Source organism: Mobula hypostoma, chromosome 7, assembly GCF_963921235.1.
Source record: "Mobula hypostoma chromosome 7, sMobHyp1.1, whole genome shotgun sequence".
Classification (NCBI taxonomy): Eukaryota; Metazoa; Chordata; class Chondrichthyes; order Myliobatiformes; family Myliobatidae; genus Mobula; species Mobula hypostoma.
In genome coordinates this window covers 8,672,893-8,696,658 of record NC_086103.1, presented here as the reverse complement: position 1 = coordinate 8,696,658, position 23,766 = coordinate 8,672,893, and the positions used below count along the sequence as shown (strand labels likewise).

Genomic DNA, 23,766 nt, shown 5'->3' with positions numbered 1-23,766 from the left:
ACTGTTCATTTCTCTCCACAGATGGTGCTGGCTTGCTGAGTTCCTCTTGTGTTTAGTGTGGAACAGGCCTTCTGGCCCAACGAGCTGCACCATCCAGCAACCCACCAATTTAAACCTACCCTAATCACAGGACAGTTTACAATGCCCAATTAACCTATTAACCAGTACATCTTTGGACTGTGGGAGGAAACCAGAGAACTTGGAGAATAAGTTACAGGGGAAATCAGTGGTTCTTATACCAACCAGCATAACATGAATCACGACCTCAGTATAACAGAACTATGACCACTTTGATCACTTTACCGTACAATGGATTATTTTGTTCTGTGTTCCTTCTTGTAAAAATTGTGTACTCATTTGTTTACAGTACATTCTTCTTGCGAATGCTGCTTTTCTGATACTATCTAAAACGGTGCTGCATGTAAGTTTTCATTGCACTTGTGCGTATGAAAATACGCTCATCTTTGGCAATGGATTGTTCTGTGAGCTGCATTGGTTTGATGAACTGAATAATCTGCTTCTATGTCATAAGGAAATATGGAAAGAATTTTGCATATGCGACATAGGAAGGGTATTGTAGGATTTTAATCAGTTGATAAAAGGATGGTCAATACATTTCCAAGTTGGCATGCTGTGGAAGAGAATATGAACTTGGTCCTGTATGCCTATTGTCTTTGTTTATATCCAGACCATGTAGGCTTGGGAGGTGCTGACAAAAAAAACCTTGGAGACTTGCTATTGCACAATGAACAGGTACACTTTACCACCAGTGCTCAAACCTATTCTGGTACTGCTCCCCAACTTTTCCTTCGGTACATTGACGACTACATTGGTGCTGCTTCCTGCACCCATGCTAAGCTCATCAATTTCATCAACTTTTATTTCAAACTTCCACCCAGCCCTCAAATTCACTTGGTCTATCTCAGACACTTCTCTTCCCTTTCACGATCTCTCGGTCTCCATCTCTGGAGACAGACTGTCCACTGACATCTTCTACAAGCCCACTGACTCTCATAACTACCTCAATTATACCTCTTCCCACCCCGCCACATGCAAAAATGCCATTCCCTATTCCCAGTTCCTCTGTCTCCGCTGTATCTGCTCCCAGGATGAGGCTTTCCGTTCCAGGACATCTCAAATGTCCTCTTTTTTTTTTTTTAAGGATGGTGGTTTCCCTTCTGCCATCATCAATGATGCCCTCACCCGCATCTCCTCCATTTCCTGCACTTCGGCCCTCACCCCATCCTCCCGCCACCACAACAGGGACAGAGATCCCCTTGTCCTCACCTACCACCCCACCAGCCTCCGGATCCAGCACATCATCCTCCGCAACTTCTGCCACCTTCAACAGGACCCCACCACTAAGCACATCTTTCCCTCTCCACCCCTCTCCCCTTTCCGCAGGGATCGATCCCTCCGCGACTCCCTTATCCACACGTCCCTCCCCACGGATCTCCCACCCGGCACTTATCCTTGTAAGTGTAAGTGCTACACCTGTCCCTACACCTCCTCTCTTGCCACCATTCAGGGTCCCAAACAGTCCTTCCAAGTGAGGCAACACTTCACTTGTGAGTCTGTTGGGGTCATCTATTGCATCTGGTGCTCCCGGTGCAGCCTCCTCTACATCAATGAAACCTGACGCAGATTGGGGGACTGCTTCGTCGAGCACCTCCGCTCCGTCCGCCACAACAGACAGGATCTTCCAGTAGCCACCCACTTCAATTCTGTTTCCCACTCCCATTCAGATTCGTCCATACATGGCCTCCCCTACTGCCATGATGAGGCTAAACTCAGGTTGGAGGAGCAACACCTCATATACCGTCTAGGTAGACTCCAGCCCCTTGGTATGAACATAGAATTCTCCATCTTCCGGTAATTCGCTCCCCCTCCCTTCCTCTATCCCTATGTCACTCTGCCCCCTCCCCCAGCTGCCTATCACCTCCCTCATGGCTCCGCCTCCTTCTACTACCCATTGTGTTTTCCCCTATTCCTTCTTCACCTTTCCTGCCTCCCCTCCCTGCTTCCCCTCCCCCACCCCTTTGTCTTTCCCCTTACTGGTTTTTCACCTGGAACCTACCAGCCTTCTCCTTCCCACCTTCCCCCCACCTTCTTTACAGGGCCTCTGCCCCTTCCCTCTACAGTCCTGACGAAGGGTTCCGGCCTGAAACATCGACTCATCGTTTCCATGGATGCTGCCTGACCTGCTGAGTTCCTCCAGCGTGTTGTGAGTGACACTTTACCACCAGATACCAGCGGGAAGGAAGGAGTGTCTGTTAGAGATACTGGATAGGTATTCCACTTGTGATGTGTGCTTTTGAATTTGTTATGTGGCTTAAAGGACAGCAGTGGTTTAGATTTTGTTTAATAATGAGAGCAATTCAGTTAAGCAACAGCTGCAGGGAGTAAAGGATTTGTCAATGTTTTGCAGTAGACAATAGACAATAGGTGCAGGAGTAGGCCATTCGGTCCTTTGAGCAACACCGCCATTCACTGTGATTATGGCTGATCATCCACAATCAGTATCCAGTTCCTGCCTTATCCCCATAACCTTTGATTCCGCTATCTTTAAGAGCTCTATCCATCTCTTTCTTGAAAGCATCCAGAGACTTGGCCTCCACAGTCTTCTGGGGCAGAGCATTCTATACATCCACCACTCTCTGGGTGAAAAAGTTTTTCCTCAACTCCGTTCTAAATGGCCTACCCCTTATTCTTAAACTGTGGCCTCTGGTTCAGGACTCACCCATCAGCGGGAACATGCTTCCTGCCTCCAGCGTGTCCAATCCCTTAATAATCTTACATTACTCTTTTGGGTCAAAAGCATGCTTTGGGATTGAGAGTAAAGAGGGAATTCAGCCACTATGAAGAGGAGAGGAAGTGTGGTGGGATACGGGCTGGTAGGTGAATGGTGAACTGAGGGGAGATGGATGATGGGCAGATGAAGCCAGGAGGAGAGAGGAGGTGAGGGACACTAGCAGAATTGCAACACATTTCACTCCTTAGTACCTAAGTAATTAAACATAATGTGGAGAAGACAGCACTTGAATGCTACAGTGAGATAGTATTTTAGTTGCAAAGATTTTTATGGTGCAAGTAATGATTAAATAAATTAACTATGATGCAAGAATGCATTAAGGTCTCCCTGCTTTAACTGAAAATGGAACTTCTTCAAACTGGATAGCAGTTTAAAATTGCACCATCAAGATAGTTCCATTACTGAGCTCATGATTTATTTACCATGTAGTTTTCTCACTAAAGCAATTTGCTGAAGAAAATTTTTAATTCTAAGATGGATCTAAGATGTGATGGCTTTACTGACTTGGAAGATGAGCAAGAATGAAACAGGCAGAATATGTGCGGCTGAGGGGAAAATTGGATCAGCCTTGATGAAATGGTGGTGCGGACTCAATGGGCCAGATGGCCGAATTGTGCTCCATTATCTTATGGTCTTATTATGGCAGATTCAAGCGTAAGAAAGCAAATTCAGAGCACAAAGTGGAACCATCCTTTGAAGTCCTTAGACTTGGACTTGGTATGCAATATTATTAAGTTCCGCTCCATGAATTTGTACTGTCAGTTTGTACATCCTGACCTCATTCCCATTCATTTCAATAAATAAGACTGCATCAGCTGGTCTGATGGAAATTTGGAAATTCTAATGTAGATGGAGGGTGGTGAGGTGCAGATATGTCTCTACCAAAGGAGCTATACGGCGCCCCTTCCCTCCGCTAGCCAGTAGGTCACCCTTGGGCAAGTGCAGCACCAGCTTAGCTCCCTGATCAGGTTCATGTGAAGCCGTGACAGCAGGTGGCAGATGGTCATATGAGCAGCTGGTGCATATCACAAGCGCTGGTTATGTGACCACTAATGACAGCAGACAATCTCTGAAGAGTATTGATAATAGCTGGGGTCACCGTCTTGTAAAGACACTGCCCAGGAGGCGGCAATGGAAAGCCAGTTCTGTAGAAAAATTTACCAAGAACAATCATGATCATGGAAAAACCATGATTGCCACTGCCATATGACACCACACATAAGGAACGAAGGGATGTAGATGGAGACTAGAGTTGAGTGGGATAATAAATCTGCCATGGTGAATGGCAGAACAGACTCAATGGGCTAAATGGCCTAATTCTGTTCCTATGTCTTAAGGTCATATCTCAGCCGACAATACACATCAAGTATACAGTGACTTATCAACAAGATAAGATGAACGAAAATTAAGTAATATTAATGGCTGAACAAACTACAGACCGAAGTTGGAATCATCTGTATTGTCCCAGTGAAATAAAGGAATACCCTCTTTTATTACCACGAGTGATGCGACTCCCAAAATCAGTTCAAGATACACGGAGCAAGTATGAACTGGGCCCTCAAATGGATCATTTTCTGAATGTCAATTCTACTGGTGATTGTGCATGATTCATCTTTTAATTTAGAAAGATTTAATCACACTAGTTATCTTGCTTAATAATTCAGGTATGGTAGAGAAGTTTAAGAACCTTTGGCAGCAAGCACATAATAATAACATTAACATCAGATAGTAATTAAAGAACAACGCTAACAAAGTCAAACCTTCCCAGTAGAGTTTGAAACATAGTGAAGATAAAACTTTGGGGCGCCATGCTAGTGTAGTGCTTGCAGTGATGCTATTATAGCTCGGGGTGTTACTGAGTTCAGAGTTTAATTCCGGCGACCTCTGTAAGGTTTTCTCTGTGACCGCACTGGTTTCCTCCAGGTGCTCCTGTTTCCTCCCACAGTCCAAAGACATACCAGTTAGTTGGTTAATTGGTCATTGGAAATTGTCTTGTGATTAGTTAGGTTGGGACTAAATAGATTGATTGCTGGGGGGCTGTGGCTCATTGGCCTAGAGGGCCTGTTCTGTACTATACCCCAAAAAATAAATAAAAAGATCATTGTGAATCAACTAATTTATGCTTAAAAGGCAATTGGATTAGTATTTGTTCAAAGGCAAGGTTAAAGTGCATTAATAAAGATTTCTGATCCAGCTGTAATTAAGTACAGCTCCAGGAGTGCTTTCATGAAGTGGGAAGTGAAATGACAACATGCTCTAAGAAAGGGCATGAATAAGGAGTACATAAACACGAGGAATTCTACAGATGCTGGAAATTCAAGCAACACACATCAAAGTTGCTAGTGAACGCAGCAGGCCAGGCAGCATCTCGAGGAAGCGGTACAGTCGATGTTTTGAGCCGAGACCCTTCGTCAGGAAATAAGGGGTACCTTAGCTTTCTGAATTTAGAGATTTGTATCTTGTACTCATGCATCAAAAATTCCAATATCTGGTGTTAATGAAAGAAGAATTTGAAAACATTAGGTTTGGAGAAACTTCTTCTCAAGGTGACCAGCTTTTCATTCTCAAAAACTCCTGGCCTGAAACACAATACTTCTAAGAACTTGATATTTTATATGGGTCTAGAAATTGTTCTTGAAATTAGTTTGGCCAAACTTAAAGTTTGCTTATCATAAATTTAACTCGGATAAATTCAAATCACAGTTAGGGAAAATCAAATTAACCAAAACATTATCAGTAACTTACACTTAGTCTGGGCGGAGAATGCAACAGTGAGTTTTGCAAACAGTTCTTTATTCTCATACTTGTCCTCCTTCACTTTGACCCAGAAACACTTTTCCGTTAAATCATTAGGCCCAAGCTGGAAGATAAACAAATGAGGAATAACATAGTTGAAAATATGAAAGGGAAAAAAGTCAGTGATCAACAATTGCTAAGTAGAAATATAAATCAGAGAACTGAATTAAACTAATCTCGCAAATTTCTAGATGTACAGTAGAGAGCATGCTGACTGATGGCATCACAGCTGGGGATTTTTAAGATTTATTCATTTATGGGATGTGGGCATTGCCAGCTAAGCCATCATTTATTGCCCAACCCTAGTTACCGTTGAGAAGGTGGTGATGAGCTGCCTTCTTGAACCGCTGCAGTCCCTGAGGTGTAGGTACACCCACAGTGATGTTAGGGAGGGAATTTCATGATTTTGACCCAGCGACAATAAAGAAAAGACAATATATTTCCAAGTCAGGATGGTGAGTGACTTGAAGGGGGATTTCCAAGTGGTAGTGTTCCCAGGTATCTGCTGTTCTCATCCTTCTAGATGGTGGTGGTCGTGGGTCTGGAAGGTGCTGCCTTAGGAACTTTGGTGTGTTGTTGCAGTGCGTTTTGTAGGTAGTATACACTGCTGCAAATATTCGTCCATGCTGGAGGGATTGGATGCTTGTGAAAGTTGCTTCTCGAGTGTTGATGGAGCTGCACTCATCTAGGTAAGTGGCGAGTCTTCCATTACAATCCTGACCTGAGCCTTGTAGATTGTGGACAGGCTTTGGGGAGTCAGGAGGTGAGTTACACGCTGCTCTGGTAGCCACAGTGTTTATACGGCTAGACCAGTTCAGTTTCCTGTCAATGGAAACCCCCGGGATATTGATTGTAGGGGATTCAGTGATGGTGATGCCACTGAATGTCAAGGGACAGTGGTCAGATCCTCTCTTGTTGGAGATGGCCTTTGATTAGCACTTGTGTGGCTCGATGTTACTTACCACCTCTCAGCCCAAGCCTGGATATCGTTCAGATCCTGCTGTGTTTGGGTATAAACTGCTTTCACTGTGCAGTCATCTGCGAACATCCCCACTTCTGTGCTTATGTCGGAAGGAAGGTCATTGATGATGCAGCTGAAGATGGTTGGTCCTAGGACACTTTCCTGAAGAACTCCTGCAGTGATGTCCTGAGGATGAGACGATTGACTTCCAACCACCACAACCATCTTCCTTTGTGTCAGATATGATTCCAACCGGTGGAGGGTTTCCCCCCTAATTTCCACTGACTCCATTTTAGCTAGGGCACTTTGATGCCATACTCGGTCAAATGCTGCCTTGATGTCGAGGGCTATCACTCTCATCTCACCTCTGGTATTTAGCTCTTTGGTCTATGTGGCCTGGACAGAACCCGAACTGGGCATGCATAAGCAGGTTATTACTGAGTAGGTGCTGCATGATAGCACTGTTAATAACTCTTTCCATTACTTTGCTGATGATCGCGAGAAGGCTGATGGGGCAGTAAATGGCTGGGTGGGACTTGTCCTGTTTCTTGTATATAGGATATACCTGGGCAATTTTTCACATTGTTGGGTAGATGCCGGTGTTGTAGCTGTATTGGAACAGCTTGGCTAGTGGTGCAGCACGTACTGGAGCACGTCTTCAGGACTATTGCCGGGATTTCGTCTGGGTCCATAGCCTTCGCAGTATCTAGTGCTTTCAGCTATTTCTTGATATCACGTGGAGAGAACTGGACTGGTTGCATACTTCGAGACTTCTGGAGGAGGCCAAGCTGGATCATCTACTCAGCACTTCTGACTGAAGACTGTTGCAAATGCCTCAGCCTTATCTTTTGCACAGGTGTGCTGGGCTCCTCTATCATTGGGGATGGGGATATCTGTCGAACCTCCTCCTCCAGTGAGTTGTTTGATTGTCCACCACCATTCATGGCTGGAAGTGACAGGACTACATAGCTTAGATCTGATCCGTTGGTTGTGGGACCACTTAGCTGTCTATTACTTGCTGCTTATAGTATTTAGCATGCAAGTCGTCCTGTACTGTGGCTTCACCGGGGTGATGCCTCATATTGAGGGATGCAGCCTCCAATGTACAGAATTGCAAAAGGCTACAGAGGTTTTGCATCCTCAGCCAGCTTCATCATGGGAACAACCTTCCTCACCATCAAGGAGGCCTTCAAGAGGCAGTGCCTCGAGGTGGAGACATCCATTACCAAAGACCTTCACCATCCAGGACATGCCTTCTTCTCATTACTACCATCAGGGAGAAGGTACAGGTGACTGAAGACACACACTCAACGATTTAGGAACAGTTCCTTTCCCTCTGCCATCTGTTTTCTGAGTGGTCCATGAATACTTCCTGATTATTAGTTTTTTTGCACTATTTATTTTGTAATTTGTAGTAATTTTATGTTCTTGCACTATACTGCTGGCACAAAACAACAAAGTACAAGGTCTCTGGTCCACCTAGTCTGTGCCAAACTGCCTTCTCCCACTGACCTGCACCAGGACCATAGTTCTCCATACCCCTCCCATCCATGTTTCTATCAAAACTACTTGTAAACGTTGAAATCAAGCTTGCACGCACCACTTGTGTGAGCAACTCATTGCACACTCTCACCACTCTCTGAGTGAAGAAGTTTCCCCTCGGGTTCCACTTAAACTTTCCACCTTTCACCCTTAACCCATGCCCTCTAATTGTAGCCCCACCCAATTTCAGTGGAAAAAGCCTGCTTGCATTTCAAATGTTCAAAGGTTCAATTTAATGTCAGAGAAATGTATACAATATACTTTGTACATCCTGAAATGCTTTTCCTTCACAAAACATCCACAAAAACAGAGAAGTGTCCCAAAGAATGAACGACAGTTAAACGTGAGAACCCCAAAGTCCCCTGCCAGTTCCTCCCCTCCCACGTGTAAGCAGCAGCGAGCAATAATCCCCCTCCTCCCACCATCAAAAAAAAGCGCACCCACCACCGAGTACAAGTGTGAGCTAGACAATAGCAAAGACACAGATCTTGCAGTTACCTCAAAGACAATCACATTTCATCCAGCATTCAGCAACCCACAGGTTCTCTCTCTCCCTAATAAGGGAGAGGGAGGTGTCTCCCATTTTCACAGAGAGCAGGAGACATAACAACAACCCGCTGGTTTACGATGTTAAAATTTACCCAATCTACGCCCTTCATAATTTTGTACACCTCTATCAAATCTCCCCTCAATCATCTACATTGCAAGGAATTAAGTTCTAAGTTATTCAATCATTCCTCATAACTCAGGTCCTCCAGTCCCGGGGAGAACTTTGTAAATTTACTCTGTACTCAGTGATAATAAACCTGATTCTGATTCTTGGAGAGTAACAAATGATAGGAGGTAAAAGCAAGAACTAAACTTATTCAATTATAAAGTACAGACATTAAGGAGCAATCCTACTTTATCATTAGCACAAGCATTTTGCTGAAGCCCCAGTTGTTTTTTCTATTTCCTCGCTTTATCAACTAAGTGAACAAAATCTTCCACACCTTCCAGAAAATTCTGAATTCTACAAAAAATATTTCAGTATCTATTAGAAATATGAACCATCATACAGACTCAATATAAATATTCCATAATGTCTTAAATATCAGTGATTATCTAATGGCCAGAGTTCCTGCAAGCTATTAACGTTTATTATCATTTTCCTCATTAATTCCTCCATAAGTTACAAATCTAGTAATGTATTATATTTTATAATATCAAAAATTTAAATATCTGATTAATTATGTTCAAAGCCAAGCCTGGAAAATAATACTAACATTTTACAGGTTAAGCAACATTCATGATTAAAAAAAGTGTTAACATATTTCAGAATTTGCTTTTCATTCCAGAGCTACTACTTGACATGCTTAACGTTCCAGGAACTTTTGATTTTTATCTCAGAATTCCACCAGCTGCAGCTATTATTTTGAAAATGAGAATATGATGGAGTCAGTTCAACACAGATTCATTGGAATTCTTTGAGGATGCCTCTAATAGAAGAGGTGAGTATGGAAGGTGCTTCCTGCACCAACATCATGTGGCCTCAACACTAATAACCCTAACCCATACTTCATTGGAACGTGGGAGGAAAATGGAGCACCCGGAGAATGCCCACACAGTCATGGGGAGAATGTACAAACTCCTTACAGACAGCGACTGGAATTGAATCCCGATCTTCCGATCGCTGGCGTTGTTAAAGCCTTACACCAACTGCTACACAACTATGCGTGAATTGAGAGTTGGCAAACAAACAGAAAACCAAGTAGGAATAAACAGTGTCCTCTGTGGTTAGTAGGCTGTGATATGTAGCGTCCAACAGGAATAGTACTTGGGACCCATATCGATGACTTGGCCGAGAAGACCAAAGGTAATATTTTCATGTTCACTGATGATCCAAAACCAAGTGGGAATGTGAGCAGTGATGGTGATGACGATGATCATGACAGATGAGCTGAGTGAATAGTCAAAATGGAGGAATAAAATGCAGAAAAGTGAGAGGCTATCTACTTGAAAATGCTTGATATTGGAGAGAATTGTTAGATAATGGAGAGAGACACTTGCTTGTTAAAACATAGATGTATCAGCATCGGGACAACCCCCCACCTCCACCTGAGTTTGCCATGGACCTGGGACCTGACTGTTATTTTACACAGTTGCTCATATAGTGAGTTTTAATTTGAAAAAAATTAGTTTGCAGTGCTGTCCCCAGTTGATTTCAGCATTAGACCAAAAAGAACATCTAATTATCTTGTACTTACAGGTGCAGAAAATGATAAGAGAGATTGATAAAGTGAACAGCTAGCACCTTTGTCCCAGGATGGAAATTGCTAATACGAGAGGGCATAATTGTAAAGTAATTGGAGGAAAGTATAGGTGAGATGTCAGAGGCAAGTTTCTTTTTTATTACAGTGAGTGATGGGTGCAGGGAACTCACTGCCAGTGGTGGTGGTACAGGCAGATATATTAGAGACATTTAAGAGACTTTTAGAGAGGCACATGGAAGATGAAAAACAAAGGGCTATGTGGAAGGGAAGGGCTTGATTGATCTTGGAGTAAGTTAAAAGGTCAGCACAACATCATGGGTCGAACGACCTCTACGGAGCTGTACTGTTTAATGTTCTGCTTAATACTCCAGATTTGTCCCAACCAATAACTTAAAAAGTTGCATCATAACTTCCCTGCTCTAACATTCTATGTAAACAACAGGAATTCTGCAGATGCTGGAAATTCAAGCAACACACATCAAAGTTGCTGGTGAACGCAGCAGGCCAAGCAGCATCTATAGGAAGAGGCGCAGTCGACGTTTCAGGCCGAGACCCTTCGTCAGGATGATGGTAATGATGGTAAGAAGTGCATGTTTTTTTTCCAATCACCTATTGAGACATTAGCTTGATTTGACAAATGAAGAAGGCTGCATTATTTATTTTGTGATTGTCCTTCATTAGCACTAAGTGCTTACTTTAAAATAGTTATTCATTGTCTGTGAATGGTTTTATTTTTATCTGGAGTCATGACATGCTACTTCCAAACCTAACACTTCCCAAACTTGTTGAAAGCAGAATGTAAAAGTCGATTTCAGTTCACTCTGTGCATAGCCATGTTCAACCCTTTCGGGAAGGATAAAGTAGAATGTATTCACAAGACACAAAAAAGAACTAAAGGAGTTATGGTGTGGAATGAGATTGCAGAGATGGGATAAAAGAAAACTATAGATTTATAGAAGGACTTGAAAACAAGAGCAAGCACTTTAAAACCAAGTAGCTTACGGGCAAGCGCCAGTATGTCACAGCAACACAGGCACTAGGTGAATGAGGCTTTAAGTTAGTTAGGATGCAGTTTTGAGTAAGCACAAAAGAACATTGGCTGAAAGATGAACAGACAACCAGATATTTATTAAAGAAGTCAGGTGTAGAAGCAACAGTCCTGGAGGAGAGTTTCAACTGCAGATGACCTGAGCTGGCAACTCTGGTGATAGGACAGATCTGTGAACATCCACAAAATGCTGGAGGAACTCAGCAGGCCAGGCAGTACCTATGGAAAAAAAACAGTTGATGTTTTGGGCCAAGACCCACAGATGCTTGGATTTCCAGCATCTGCAGATTTTCTCTTGTTTGCGATCTGCGAACATATTCAGCTTGGTGCCAAAGCACTATGGCAGTTGTGATCTACAGACACACATGAATCCGACTGTAGTGCGTTCAAATGATAATGGCCAAAAGGAAGCAACAGATTTAGAAGACAAACAGTGAAACAAAAATCCTTAGAGACATCCAGAAATAATAAGATGGCTCAGAGACAGAAAAACATTACATATAGTTGCTGATTATGATCCTGTCAATGAGCAAGTGTAGTATTCAGTCTGATGAAGGGTCTCAACACAGAGTCTTCATTTCCTTCCATAGCTGCTGCTTGACTTGAGTTCCTCCAGTATTCCAAAAGTGATACTTCGGATTTCTTGCATTTGCAGCATCTCTTAAAAGCAATATTATGCAGACTGTAAACCGAAATGCTATTAGAATTGAGGAAAGATATTACTGCTGTGGAGGATGTTCAACAAAGATTTACCAGAGTGATTCCTAAGATGCAGGTTTGATGCTTATACAGATTGGATCAATTAGGTTTAAGAGTTTAGAAGAGTAAGAGGGGATCTCGTAGAAACCTACAAAATATTTACAAGGACTGGACAGATTAGATGCAGGATGGAGTTTCCAAATGGCTGGGGAAAGCAGGACCAGGGCACCATAGTTCAAGGATAAGAGCCTTGCTTTTAAAACTGAGATGAGAAGAAATTTCTTCTCCCAGAGAATGGTGAACCTGTGGCATTCCCCACTGTTAAAAACAGTCAAAGCCAAATTAATGGACAAGACACAAGAAATAGCAACAGAATTAGGTCATTTGGCCCTCAAATCTGCTCCACCATTCAAACATGATGGATTTATATTCCCTCTCGACTGCATTCTCCTGTTTTCTCTCCTTAACCTTTGATGCCCTTACCAATCAAGCAACCACCATCGGCTTTAAATATACCCAATAACTTGGCCATTACAGCCAACTATGACAAAGAATTCCACAGATTCATTACCCTTAAGGAAGAGTTGCCAATACTTTTCCATAGGCTTAGAGGGATCGATAAATATGGGATAAAGCTGCATCAAGGTACTGAATTGGGATGGTTACTCGTCAATTATGTGCTGTGTCGCATGACATTGTGGTATTTCCATGACCATGACTGTTCTTGGCAAATTTTTCTATGGAAGTAGCTTACCATTACCTTCCTCTGGGCAGCGTCTTCACATGACGGGTGACTCTTTAGAGATTGTCTGCCTGGCCTCATTGGTCACATAACCAGGACTTGTGACGTGCACCAGCTGCTCATACGACCATACCACCTGCTCATGTGGTTTCTAGTGATCCTGATTGAGGGGGCGAAGTAGGCGCTATGCCTTGCCCAAGGGTGACCTGCAGGCTAGCAGTAGCAAGCAGCACCTTGCGCCTCTTTTGGCAGAGACACATCTCCACCCTGCCACCCATAGGGATGGTCAGCTGTGACAATACTGAGGAGCAGACCTCACACCAAAGATCGAATGGCTTCTCATCTGAAGTTGACATTTCTATCAACTGGGTAGATTGTCAGCTGTGTTGAAGACCACTGCTAACAAAAGAAGAAATAGGGAGAGAATTAGCCATTCCTTGGGTTTTTAATATATAAAAAAGATACACTCAAAATGCTGGAGGAACTCAGCAGGTCAGGCAGCATCTATGGAAAAGAGTGAACAATCCATGTTTCAGGCTGAGAGCCTTCTTCAGGACTGAGAGGGAAAGGGGAAATGCCTGAATTAAAAGGTGGGGCGAGGGGTAAGAGGCTAGCTGAAATGTGATAGGTGAAGCTCAGTGTGTTGGGAAAGGTCAAGGGCTGGAGAAAAAAGAATCTGATAGGAGAGTGGACAATAGGAGAAAGAGGAGGAGGAGGAGACCCAAGGGGGAGTAATAGGCAGGGAAGAAGTAGTAAAAGGTCAGAGTGGAGAATGTACTTTATAGTCGCCAAACAATTGATACTAGAACGTACAATCATCACAGCAATATTTGATTCCACACTTCGCGCTCCCTGGAGTAAAAATCATTAGTAAATATTAAAAATTTAAATTATAAATCATAAATAGAAAATAAAAAATGGAAAGTAAGGTAGTGCAAAAAAAAACCGAGAGGCAGGTCCAGGTATTTGGAGGGTATGGCCCAGATCCGGGTCAGGATCCGTTCAGCAGTCTTATCACAGCTGGAAAGAAGCTGTTCCCAAATCTGGCTGTACGAGTCTTCAAGCTCTGGAGCATTCTCTCGGAGGGAAGAGGGACGAAAAGTGTGTTGGCTGGGTGGGTCGTGTCCTTAATTATCCTGGCAGCACTGCTCCGACAGCGTGTGGTGTAAAGTGAGTCCAAGGATGAAAGATTGGTTTGTGTGATGTGCTGCGCCGTGTTCACGATCTTCTGCAGCTTCTTCCGGTCTTGGATAGGACAACTTCCATACCAGGTTGTGATGCACCCTAGAAGAATGCTTTCTACGGTGTATCTATAAAAAATTAGTGAGGGTTTTAGGGGACAGGCCAAATTTCTTTAGCTTTCTCAGGAAGTAAAGGCGCTGGTGGGCCTTCTTGGCAGTGGACTCTGCCTGGTTGGACCAAGTCTGGTCATTTGTGATATTGACCCCGAGGAACTTAAAGCTTTTGACCTGTTCCACTTGCGCACCACCGATGTAAATGGGGTTGTGCGGACCGCTACTCCTTCTGAAGTCAACAACCAATTCCTTCGTCTTGCTGACGTTGAGGGATAGGTTATTGTCTTCGCACCATGCCACCAGGTTCTTAATTTCCTCTCTGTACTCAAACTCATCATTACCTGAGATACGGCCTACAATTGTGGTGTCATCAGCAAACTTATATATTGAGTTCGATGGAAACTTGGCTACACAATCAAGGGTGTACAGTGAGTACAGCAGGGGGCTGAGTACACAGCCTTGTGAGGCACCGGTGCTAGAGTGATTGTAGAGGAGAGCTTGTCCCCTATTTTTACAGCCTGGGTCCTGTTTGTGAGAAGTTGAAGATCCAGCTGCAGATCTGAGTGCTAAGGCCCAGGTTCCGGAGCTTAGGAATCAGTTTATTTGGAATGATGGTATTAAAGGCAAAGCTGTAGTCAATGAAAAGGAGTCTTACATATGCTTCTTTATTCCCCAGGTTTTCTAAGGAGGAACGTAAGGCCAGAGAGATGGCATCTCTGTTGACCTGTTGCTCCGGTAGGCGAACTGCAAAGCGTCGAGGTTGACCGGTAGGCTGTGGTTGATGTGTGTCATAACCAATCTCTCGAAGCACTTCATAGCAATTGCTGTCAGAGCCACAGGTCGATAGTCATTCAGGCATGCCACCTTGCTCTTCTTTGGCACCGGGATTATTGTTGCCTTCTTAAAACACGAGGGGATCTTAGATTGAAGTAAGGAGCAGTTGAAGATGTCAGCAAACACTCCAGCTAGCTCGCTTGCACAGGCCCGGAGAACCCGTCCCGGGACGCCATCTGGGCTCATCGCCTTCCTTGGATTCATCTTCAGGAAGGCCCTTCTAACATCCTCCTCAGTGACGATGAATCTCGATGCCACCAGGTCCGGTTCATCCGGAGGGCGCGGGATGCTCCTCTTCTGTTCGAATCTTGTGTAGAATACGTTAAGTTCGTCAGGAAGAGAAGCGCCACAGTTATTGATATTCCCAGCCTTTTCTTTGCGCCCAGTGATCTCATTTAGACCCTGCCATAGTCTACCGGCATCCCTCTGGTTAGCCTGGGCTTCCAACTTGGCTCGATATTGCCTTTTGGCGCCCGTAATGGCTTTCCGGAGTTCATGCCTGGATTCCGTGTAGTGACTGGTATCCCCGGACCTAAAAGCCGCAGCTCCAGCCTTCAAAAGGGACTTGAGCTCATAATTCAATAACAGAGGAGGGGGGTAATTTTGCTCACCGGAAGGAGAAATTAATACTCATACTATCAGACTGGAGGATACTCAGATCATATACAAGGTGTTTCTCCTCCACCCTGAAGGTGGCCTCGTCTTGGCACAAGCGGAGGCAATGGATTGACATGTCAGAATGGGAATGAGAATTAGAATTGAAGTGTTTGGCACTGGGAAGTTGCGCTTGTGGTGGATGATGTGTAGGTGTTCGACAAAGTTGACCACCAATTTATGATGCTCTTACCAAGTGTAGAGACACATCGAGATTAACCAACACAATAGATGACCCCAGCAGATTTGCAGGTGAAGCATTGCCTCACCTGGAAGGACTGTTTGGATCCCTGAATGGAGGTGAGAGAGAAGGTGAAAAGCAGTTATCTGTGGCTTCGATAAAGGCCAAAGCAGGAAACCAGATCCAAGAGAGGTACTATAAATGGGATAACAAGGTGAAAATGGGTCCAGATTTATGAGCAACGCACAAAATGCTGGAGGAACTCAGCAGGCCAGGCAGCACCTAGGAAAAGAGTACAGTTGACGTTTTGGGCTGAAACCATTCGGCAGATTTACGATATGGCAAATTGTTCAAGGATAGGAAAAGATGGTGGAGACTGTAAGTTTAACATCTTCAGATGGTTAGTTTAAGACTGGATTTTCACATTGTATGGATTTGAAAGCTGGGTGTATAAAGTTCCAGTGGAGGGCATAATTAATGATATGCACAGTTATCTTTTTCCCAGGGTTGAAATGTCTAGTACCTGAGGGCATGTATGCATTTAAGGTGGGGGTGGGGGTCACTTCATAGGAGATGCAAGTTTATTTTAAATACAGAGAGTGGTGGGTGCTTGGAATGTGCTGCTAAGGTGGTGTAGAGGCAGATACATTAGGGACTTTTAAGAGACATTTAGACAGGTACATGAATGTAAGGGAAATGAAAGGATATGGACATTGTGTAGGCAGAGGGATTAGTTTCGTTTGTCATTTGATTACAAATTTAATTGGTTAAACACAACATTGTGAACCAAAAGGTCTGCTCCTGTGCTGGACTGTTCTATGTTCCAACTGACATAAGGCCAAAGAAATTAAGTTTGGTGGTCAGCTGATCAGTTAATAACAGGGTCAAATCTTCAAGAGGCAGAAATAACAGCGAGAAAGGAGAGCGCAAAATGGCATATAGGATGAAAGATTGGATATCAGTATTTGAGGAGGTTAGAATTACAGGGAATCAAAACTGCTATGATTAGTCTCTTGGCACGGACAGAGAAAATTCATACCAATGTGTCATATAAACACATAAAAACACAGCATCTGTACTACCTGCCAATGAAGCACCATTAATTACTAACTGCTGCTTCAATTCCAAATAAAACATGTTTTAAAACATCCACTTACTTTTGGCCAGTTTGTCCTTTTGAGTTGAACCTCTGGCTTGTACTCCTTCTTAGGTTCCAAGCCGAAGGGTAAAACTGGGGCAGCTGGAGCACCATAAAGGCCAAATAATCCAGGTGGTGGCGGAGGCATTCCAGGGAATCCTGGAGGTGGTGGCGGTGGCGGAGGTCCTCCTAGGCCTGGTGGCGGAGGCGGTGGGGGAGGTACAACTTGGCCTGGTAGCGGAGGCGCTGGGGGAGGTACAACTTGGCCCGGTAGCGGAGGCGCTGTGGGAGGTCCAACTTGGCCCGGTAGTGGAGGCGCTGGGGGAGGTACAACTTGGCCCGGTAGCGGAGGCGCTGGGGGAGGTACAACTTGGCCCGGTAGTGGAGGCGCTGGGGGAGTTACAACTTGGCCCGGTAGCGGAGGCGCTGGGGGAGGTACAACTTGGCCAGGCAATGGAGGAGCTGGTGGTGGCATCTCCTTTTGGCCTTCTGACAAAGATGACGAATCTTGTCCCGGCAAAGGAGGTTCAGGTGGTGGAACAATAACTGGAACAGGCAGTTGTTTTGGAATATTGGCCAGCTCTGTCTTGGCATCTTCCAGTTCCTTGGATAATTGCGTGATCTGTGTAAAAAAAAAGATCATGAGCATTGAAATGAAACATGCAATGATTCTGAGCACAGTAAGACTTTTGCAGGAACTTTCTGTCTAGAAATCCCCAAAATAAATACCACTGCAATACCTAGTTTGTCTGTCAAAACATGTATTTTAAAAGCTGCTTTCATATCTCTTACAGGCGCCACGGTCGCATAGCAGTTAATGCAATGCTGGTACAGCTCAGGCCATCTGAGCATGGAATTCAATTTCAGCACCTGCTATAAGAAAGTTTGCATGTACCTTCCCATCTGCACGTGGGTTTCCTCCAGGTGTTCTGGTTTTCACCCACAGTCCAAAGACATACCGATTAGTAGGTTAATTGGTCATCGTAAATTGTCCTGTGATTAGGTTAGGGTTAAATCGGTGGGGGGGGGGCCTAGGTGGTGCAGATTGCTCCAGAAGGGCCTGTTTCATGCTATATTTCTAAATAATATAAAATAAAACAGTATACAGCAACAGACATACTTTTCACTGTTGTGATGTCGGAAATGGCGTGTGGAAATTTACTGTGGTGCAAACATTAAGCTCCCCCAAACAGCAAAGTAAAAATGACCAGAGAATCCGACGTGGTGGTGTCAAGAGGGAAATAAAATACCAGGCAGCACACTGGGAATAACACTCCTGCCATAGTTCACAATAAGTGGTTCTGGTCCTGTCCAGCAGATATCAGAAAGGGGTACAGAGGAAACACTCGCTTCAACCATCTGATAGAAAAAATGAGGACCACCATGTGAAAGTGATATCTTAATGAGTTGAGTGCAACCAGTCCAGTTAGATAGATAGATAGATATACTTTATTAATCCCAAGGGAAATTTGGTTTCGTTACTTATTGCACATGGGATTTAAGGATCAAGGATCAACTTTATTTGTTATGTATTTACATGTATTAGGAATTTACTGTGGTGTATTGGCATTACATGTAACAAACACCCAACTATTACTAATAATAAAGATTTACATAAAAAATAAAAGTTAAAATACAGATATGGAATAAAATGTGAATAAATACACAAACACCAGCATGTACTTACAATGTAAACAGCATTATAAAAAGTTGCTTAAGGTTTTAACAGTGATCAGATTGAGGTTGATCAGATTTACTGCCAGAGTAAGAAACTTTCAAGATGTTTTTGATGTGATTATTCAGACCTGCAACTCTGAGTGAAGACATTTCTCATCCAATTCTATCTGATCCAATTTTTACCCAAGTCTATGCTCCCATTGGCACGTGGCCAAGTGGTTAAGGCGTTCATCTAGTGATCTGAAGGTCGCTAGTTCGAGCCTTGGCTGAGACAGCGTGTTGTGTCCTTGAGCAAGGCACTTAACTACACATGCTCTGCGACGACACCAGTGCCAAGCTGTATGGGTCCTAACGCCCTTCCCTTGGACAACACTGGTGGCATGGAGAGGGGAGACTTGCAGCATGGGCAACTGCCAGTCTTTCATACAACCTTGCCCAGGCCTGCACCCTGGAAACCTTCCAAGGCGCAAATGCATGGTCTCATGAGACTAACGGATGCCAATAATAAATGTCCCCGAATCCAAGCTCAGCCTGCAGCAAAAAAATCCTCCATTCCAATGAACACAAATTATGAGTGAAAGGTTGTGACGTCCTTTTGTGCCTTTTTGCACAAGGAGTGAAAAGACATCTCTTATACACTTAAAAAACATTAGAAGGGAAAAGATGAAATATGAAAGCAAGCTAGCAAATAATATCAAAGTGGATAGTAAAAGCTTTTTTAAGTATGTTAAAAATAAAAGAGAAATGAGAGTGGATATAGGACCACTAGAAAATGAGGCTGGAGAAATAATAACGGGGGACAAGGAGATGGCTGATGAACTAAATGAGTATTTTGCATCAGTCTTCACTGTGGAAGACACTAGCAGTATGCCTGATGTTGTAGTGTGTGAAGGAAGAGAAGTGGGTGCAGTTACCATCACAAGAGAGATGGGGCTCAAAAAGCTGAAAGGCCTAAAGGTACATAAGTCACCCAGACCAGATGAACTGCACCCTACGATTCTGATAGAAGTAGTGTTAGAGATTGTGGTGGCATTAGAAATTATTTTTCAAAAATCATTGGACTCTGGCATGGTGCCAGAGGACTGGAAAATTGCAAATGTCACTCCACTCTTTAAAAAAGGAGGAAAGTAGCAGAAAGGAAATTATAGACCAGTTAACCTGACCTCAGTGGTTCAGAAGATGTTAAGAGTCAATTGCTAAGGATGAGATAATGGAGTACTTGGTACAAAGTTACTAACATGGTTAGAGCATTGGTTGATTGGTAGGAGGCAGTGAATGGGAATAAAAGGATCCTTTTCTGGTTGGCTGCCAGTGACTAGTGGTGTACCGCAGGGGTTGGTGTTGGGACCACTTCTTTTAATGCTGTATATAAATGAGTTTACAGATGATACGAAGATTGGTGGAGGGGCAGGTGGTGTTGAGGAAACGGGTAGGATGCAGAATGACTTAGACAGATTAGGAGAATGGGCAAGAAAGTGGCAAATGAAACACAATGTTGGAAAATGCATGGTCTTGCAACTTAGTAGTAGAAATAAATGTGCAAACTACTTTCTAAACTAGTAGAAAATCCAAAAATCTGAGATGCAAAGGGACTTGGGAGTCCTTGTGTAGAACTCCCTAAAGGTTAATTTGCAGGTTGAGTTGGTGGTGAGGAAGGCAAAAGCCATGTTAGTATTAATTTCAGGAGATCTAGAATACAAGAGCAAGAATGTGATGCTGAGGCTTTATAAGACACTAGTGAGGCCTCACCTTGAGTATTGTGAACAATTTTGTGCCCCTCATCTTAGAAAAGATGTGCTGGCATTGGAGAGGGTCCAGAGGAGATTCACAAGGATGATTCCAGGAAAGAAAGGCTTATCAAACAAGGAACGCTTGATGGCTCTGGGTCTGTACTCGCTGGAATTCAGAAGGATGAGAGGGGATCTCATTGAAACTTTTCAAAAGTTGTTAGGCCTAGACAGAGTAGAACTGGAAAGGATGTTTTCCATGGTGGGGGAGTCGAGGACAAGAGGGCACGGCTTCAGGATAGAGGGGCGCCCTTTCAAAACAGAGATGTGGAGAAATTTCTTTAGCCAAAGAATGGTGAATTTGTGGAATTTGTTCTCACATGCAGCTGTGGAGATGAATGGGGTTGAGGAGGAGAAGAAAAAAGGATCAGCCATGACTGAATGCGGAGCAGTCTCAATGGGTCAAATAGCCTAATTCTGCTCTGAAGTCTTATGGTCTTATTACAGGAATTGAAGGGACTCTTACATAGGCACATGGGTGAAAGAAAAATGGGGGGGGCGGGACATGTGGGAATGAAGGGTTAGATTGACCTTCGAGTAGGTTAAAGGGCCTACTAAGGTTCCCATATAGTGGAACGAATGGCCTATTCTCTGCTGAACTGGTCTACGGTCTTGGCTTATAAATTGATTAGAAAATAGTTTCTTTACGCAATTAATTTAAATAAACTCAATGGCCATGAAGCATAATAGTTTTTGAAATCAACAGGTAGAAAGAGAGACACAAGAAGCTGGAATCTGGAGCAACAAACAATATGCTGCTGGAATTCAGCAGGTCAAGCAGCATCTGTCAGGGAAAGGACTTGATAACATTTTGGGCCAACATTCTTCATCAGGACTGAGGAAGGAGAGAGAAGAGAGCCAGTATAAAGAGAAGAGGGAGAGAGGTGACAAAGGAGCCAATAGTTGTAGTATCATAGCATTGTTCAGAAGGCCTGAGAATAGGGTTGAGAGAGAAAATGAGTTAGCCATGACGGAATGGCAGAGCAGACTCAAAGGGCCAAATAGTATAATTCTGCTCTATGTCTTATGTTTATCTGAACAAGGGCAGAAACTTTTGTTTACGTCCATAAACCAAGTTGTGTTAATGAATTTTTCTTTACTGAACCATGAAACATCAGGCCACTATAGTGGAGGAAATAAAAACTGCAGCACTAAATCCTGAGCAAATGAGGCACTCTCTCAAAGGACACTGTGGTAAATTTTGTTTCAATGCTCCTGGTAATTAATGTGTTGAAATACTGTACTGTGCAAGAGAGAAACTGAACACAGGAGGTTTTGCCATTGCTGGAAATCCAGAGTAACACACAAAATATACTGGAGCAGCACAGCAGGTCAGGCATCTAGCTTCTCATTCTGGCTTCTGCCCCCTTCCTTTCCAGTCCTGATGAAGGGTCCTTGTCCAAAACATTCACTCTTTATTCCTTTTTATAGATGTTGCCTGACCTGCTGAGTTCCTCCAGCATTTTTCATGTGTTACCAAGCAGAAAATGAACATTTCTGCCTTTTCCCTCAGAATAGCCACTGAAATGATTACTGTAATGAAATCCCTTCAAAACTTATAGTTCACAATAGCTCTGCATGATGACATCAATAGATAACAAGGAAATTAAACCTGCACACCAGTGGGAGATGGCTGGTTAAACAGATGGTTTCTACTACATGCAAGACCGACAGACCCAGTGTAGTTTTGCATAAGGAATAAGCAAACATTTACTTGACAATGTGATGACTGATTTGCATACCCCATCATCAGTTTCCAATCTTAATATAAGATTGTAAACTGACTTCCGTTTCTAAACATTCCACACAGATTGAAAATTGCAGTCTTTGGAACATGACAAGAGAAAAAGATGGAAGAATTTCATTTAATCATAGGAAAGAAAATGTGCAGCTTGGAAAAGAAATTTGTGGAGTTAACTCCAGAGCTGCAAAATGTTTGATGTGAACATAGTCTGTCCAAGCCGGGTTTGTTTCCTTTGGAACAGAAAGGCTAGTTAATAGTGGTGTGTAAAGTTATAGAGGGCCAAGATATTAGTAAAATGAAATCTAACTTTCTCTTATGGTGGGAAGGGGAATCAACAATCAAGAGTCACAAACTTAAAAGTATTCGTTAAAATTTTACAGGGGAGGCGATTCTATTTATTTATTTATATAGAGGGGTACAGCGCAGAATAGGCTCTTCTGGCCCTTCAAGTCATGCTGTGCAGCAATCCCCTGATTTAATCCTCGCCTAATCGTGGGACAATTTACAATGACCAATTAATGTCTTTGGACTGTGAGCAGAAGCCTAACGACCCAGAGGAAACTCACGTGGTCACAGGGAGAACATACAAACTCCTTACAGGCAGTGGTGGGAATTGAACCTGGGTTGCTGGTGCTGTAAGTGTTGTGCTAACAACTATGCTATCATGCTACCCCAATTCTCAATCACTGTCTGAAAGAGTGGCCAAAGAAATCTTTGACGTATCTGAAATAACCACTCTGCATTTGAAATGCTATAACCTACTAGGGAACAGACTAAAAGATGCACTATGGTAGCATAGCGGTTAGGCACAATGCATTACAGTGCATCAGCTGTAAGAGTGGGATCTGAATCCCGCTGCTGTCTGTGAGGAGTTTGTACCTTCTCCATGTGATCGCCTGGGCTTCCTTTCACATTCTCACAATCCAAAGACGTATGGTTAGGGTGTGCTGTGGACTTGCTACATTGGTGCCAGAAACGTGGTGATATTTGCAGGCTGCCCAGCACAATGCTCACTGATTTGATTTGATGCAAAGGACATATTTCACTGTATGTTTTGATCTACAGGAGACAAATAAAGCTAATATTTAATCTCTCTTTAGATTTGACTGAGATCAGGCTGAACAGCTCTTCATCAGTTGATGCAGACGCATCAGACCAACTGTCTCACACAAAACAGCTCTGCCAAGTAGTTGAGACTATCTGTCTGACCAGCCACGTCCCACTGGTATTTCATTTTCCATGATTTCCACACGTAGGCCAAGGATGTGCTTACTCCATTAATTTGAAGGGAAATGTACTCGGCATCTTGACCTTGTAGTAGGATTCAAAACTTCTCATGCAAAATAGAAATGTAAACACAGATTGTAGATTTTCAGTAGATGGCATTAAACACAGTGGAACATTCAAGATTGTTAAATGTCATTTCCAGTACACAAATGTAAAGGAGAATGAAATAAATGTAATTCTGGATCCGATACCGCACATAAAAAAGACACAATTGGATTTTTTAAAAACTACAATAAATATTAACACATAAGATAGCTTATTTACATAGATTGATTGTATGTACATAATCTGAAGCTAGGTACAGGAGTGTCTGTACA

The 23,766-nt window shown here is 43.3% G+C and overlaps 1 protein-coding gene across 2 annotated transcripts in view; it reads right to left on the bottom strand.

Annotated features, from left to right (window-relative positions):
* Positions 1-5,510: 5,510 nt before the first annotated feature.
* LOC134349119 (protein diaphanous homolog 1-like) overlaps positions 5,511-23,766 on the bottom strand; it is a 247,017-nt gene continuing 228,761 nt past the window's right edge. For both annotated transcript variants that reach the window (XM_063053005.1, XM_063053006.1), the window contains 2 exons: positions 16,974-17,576; positions 5,511-5,672 (listed from right to left, as the gene is read on the bottom strand). In XM_063053005.1, coding sequence (XP_062909075.1) covers positions 5,526-5,672; positions 16,974-17,576 — 750 coding nt within the window. In that variant the 3' untranslated portion in view covers positions 5,511-5,525. The remainder of the gene's footprint in view (positions 5,673-16,973; positions 17,577-23,766) is intronic.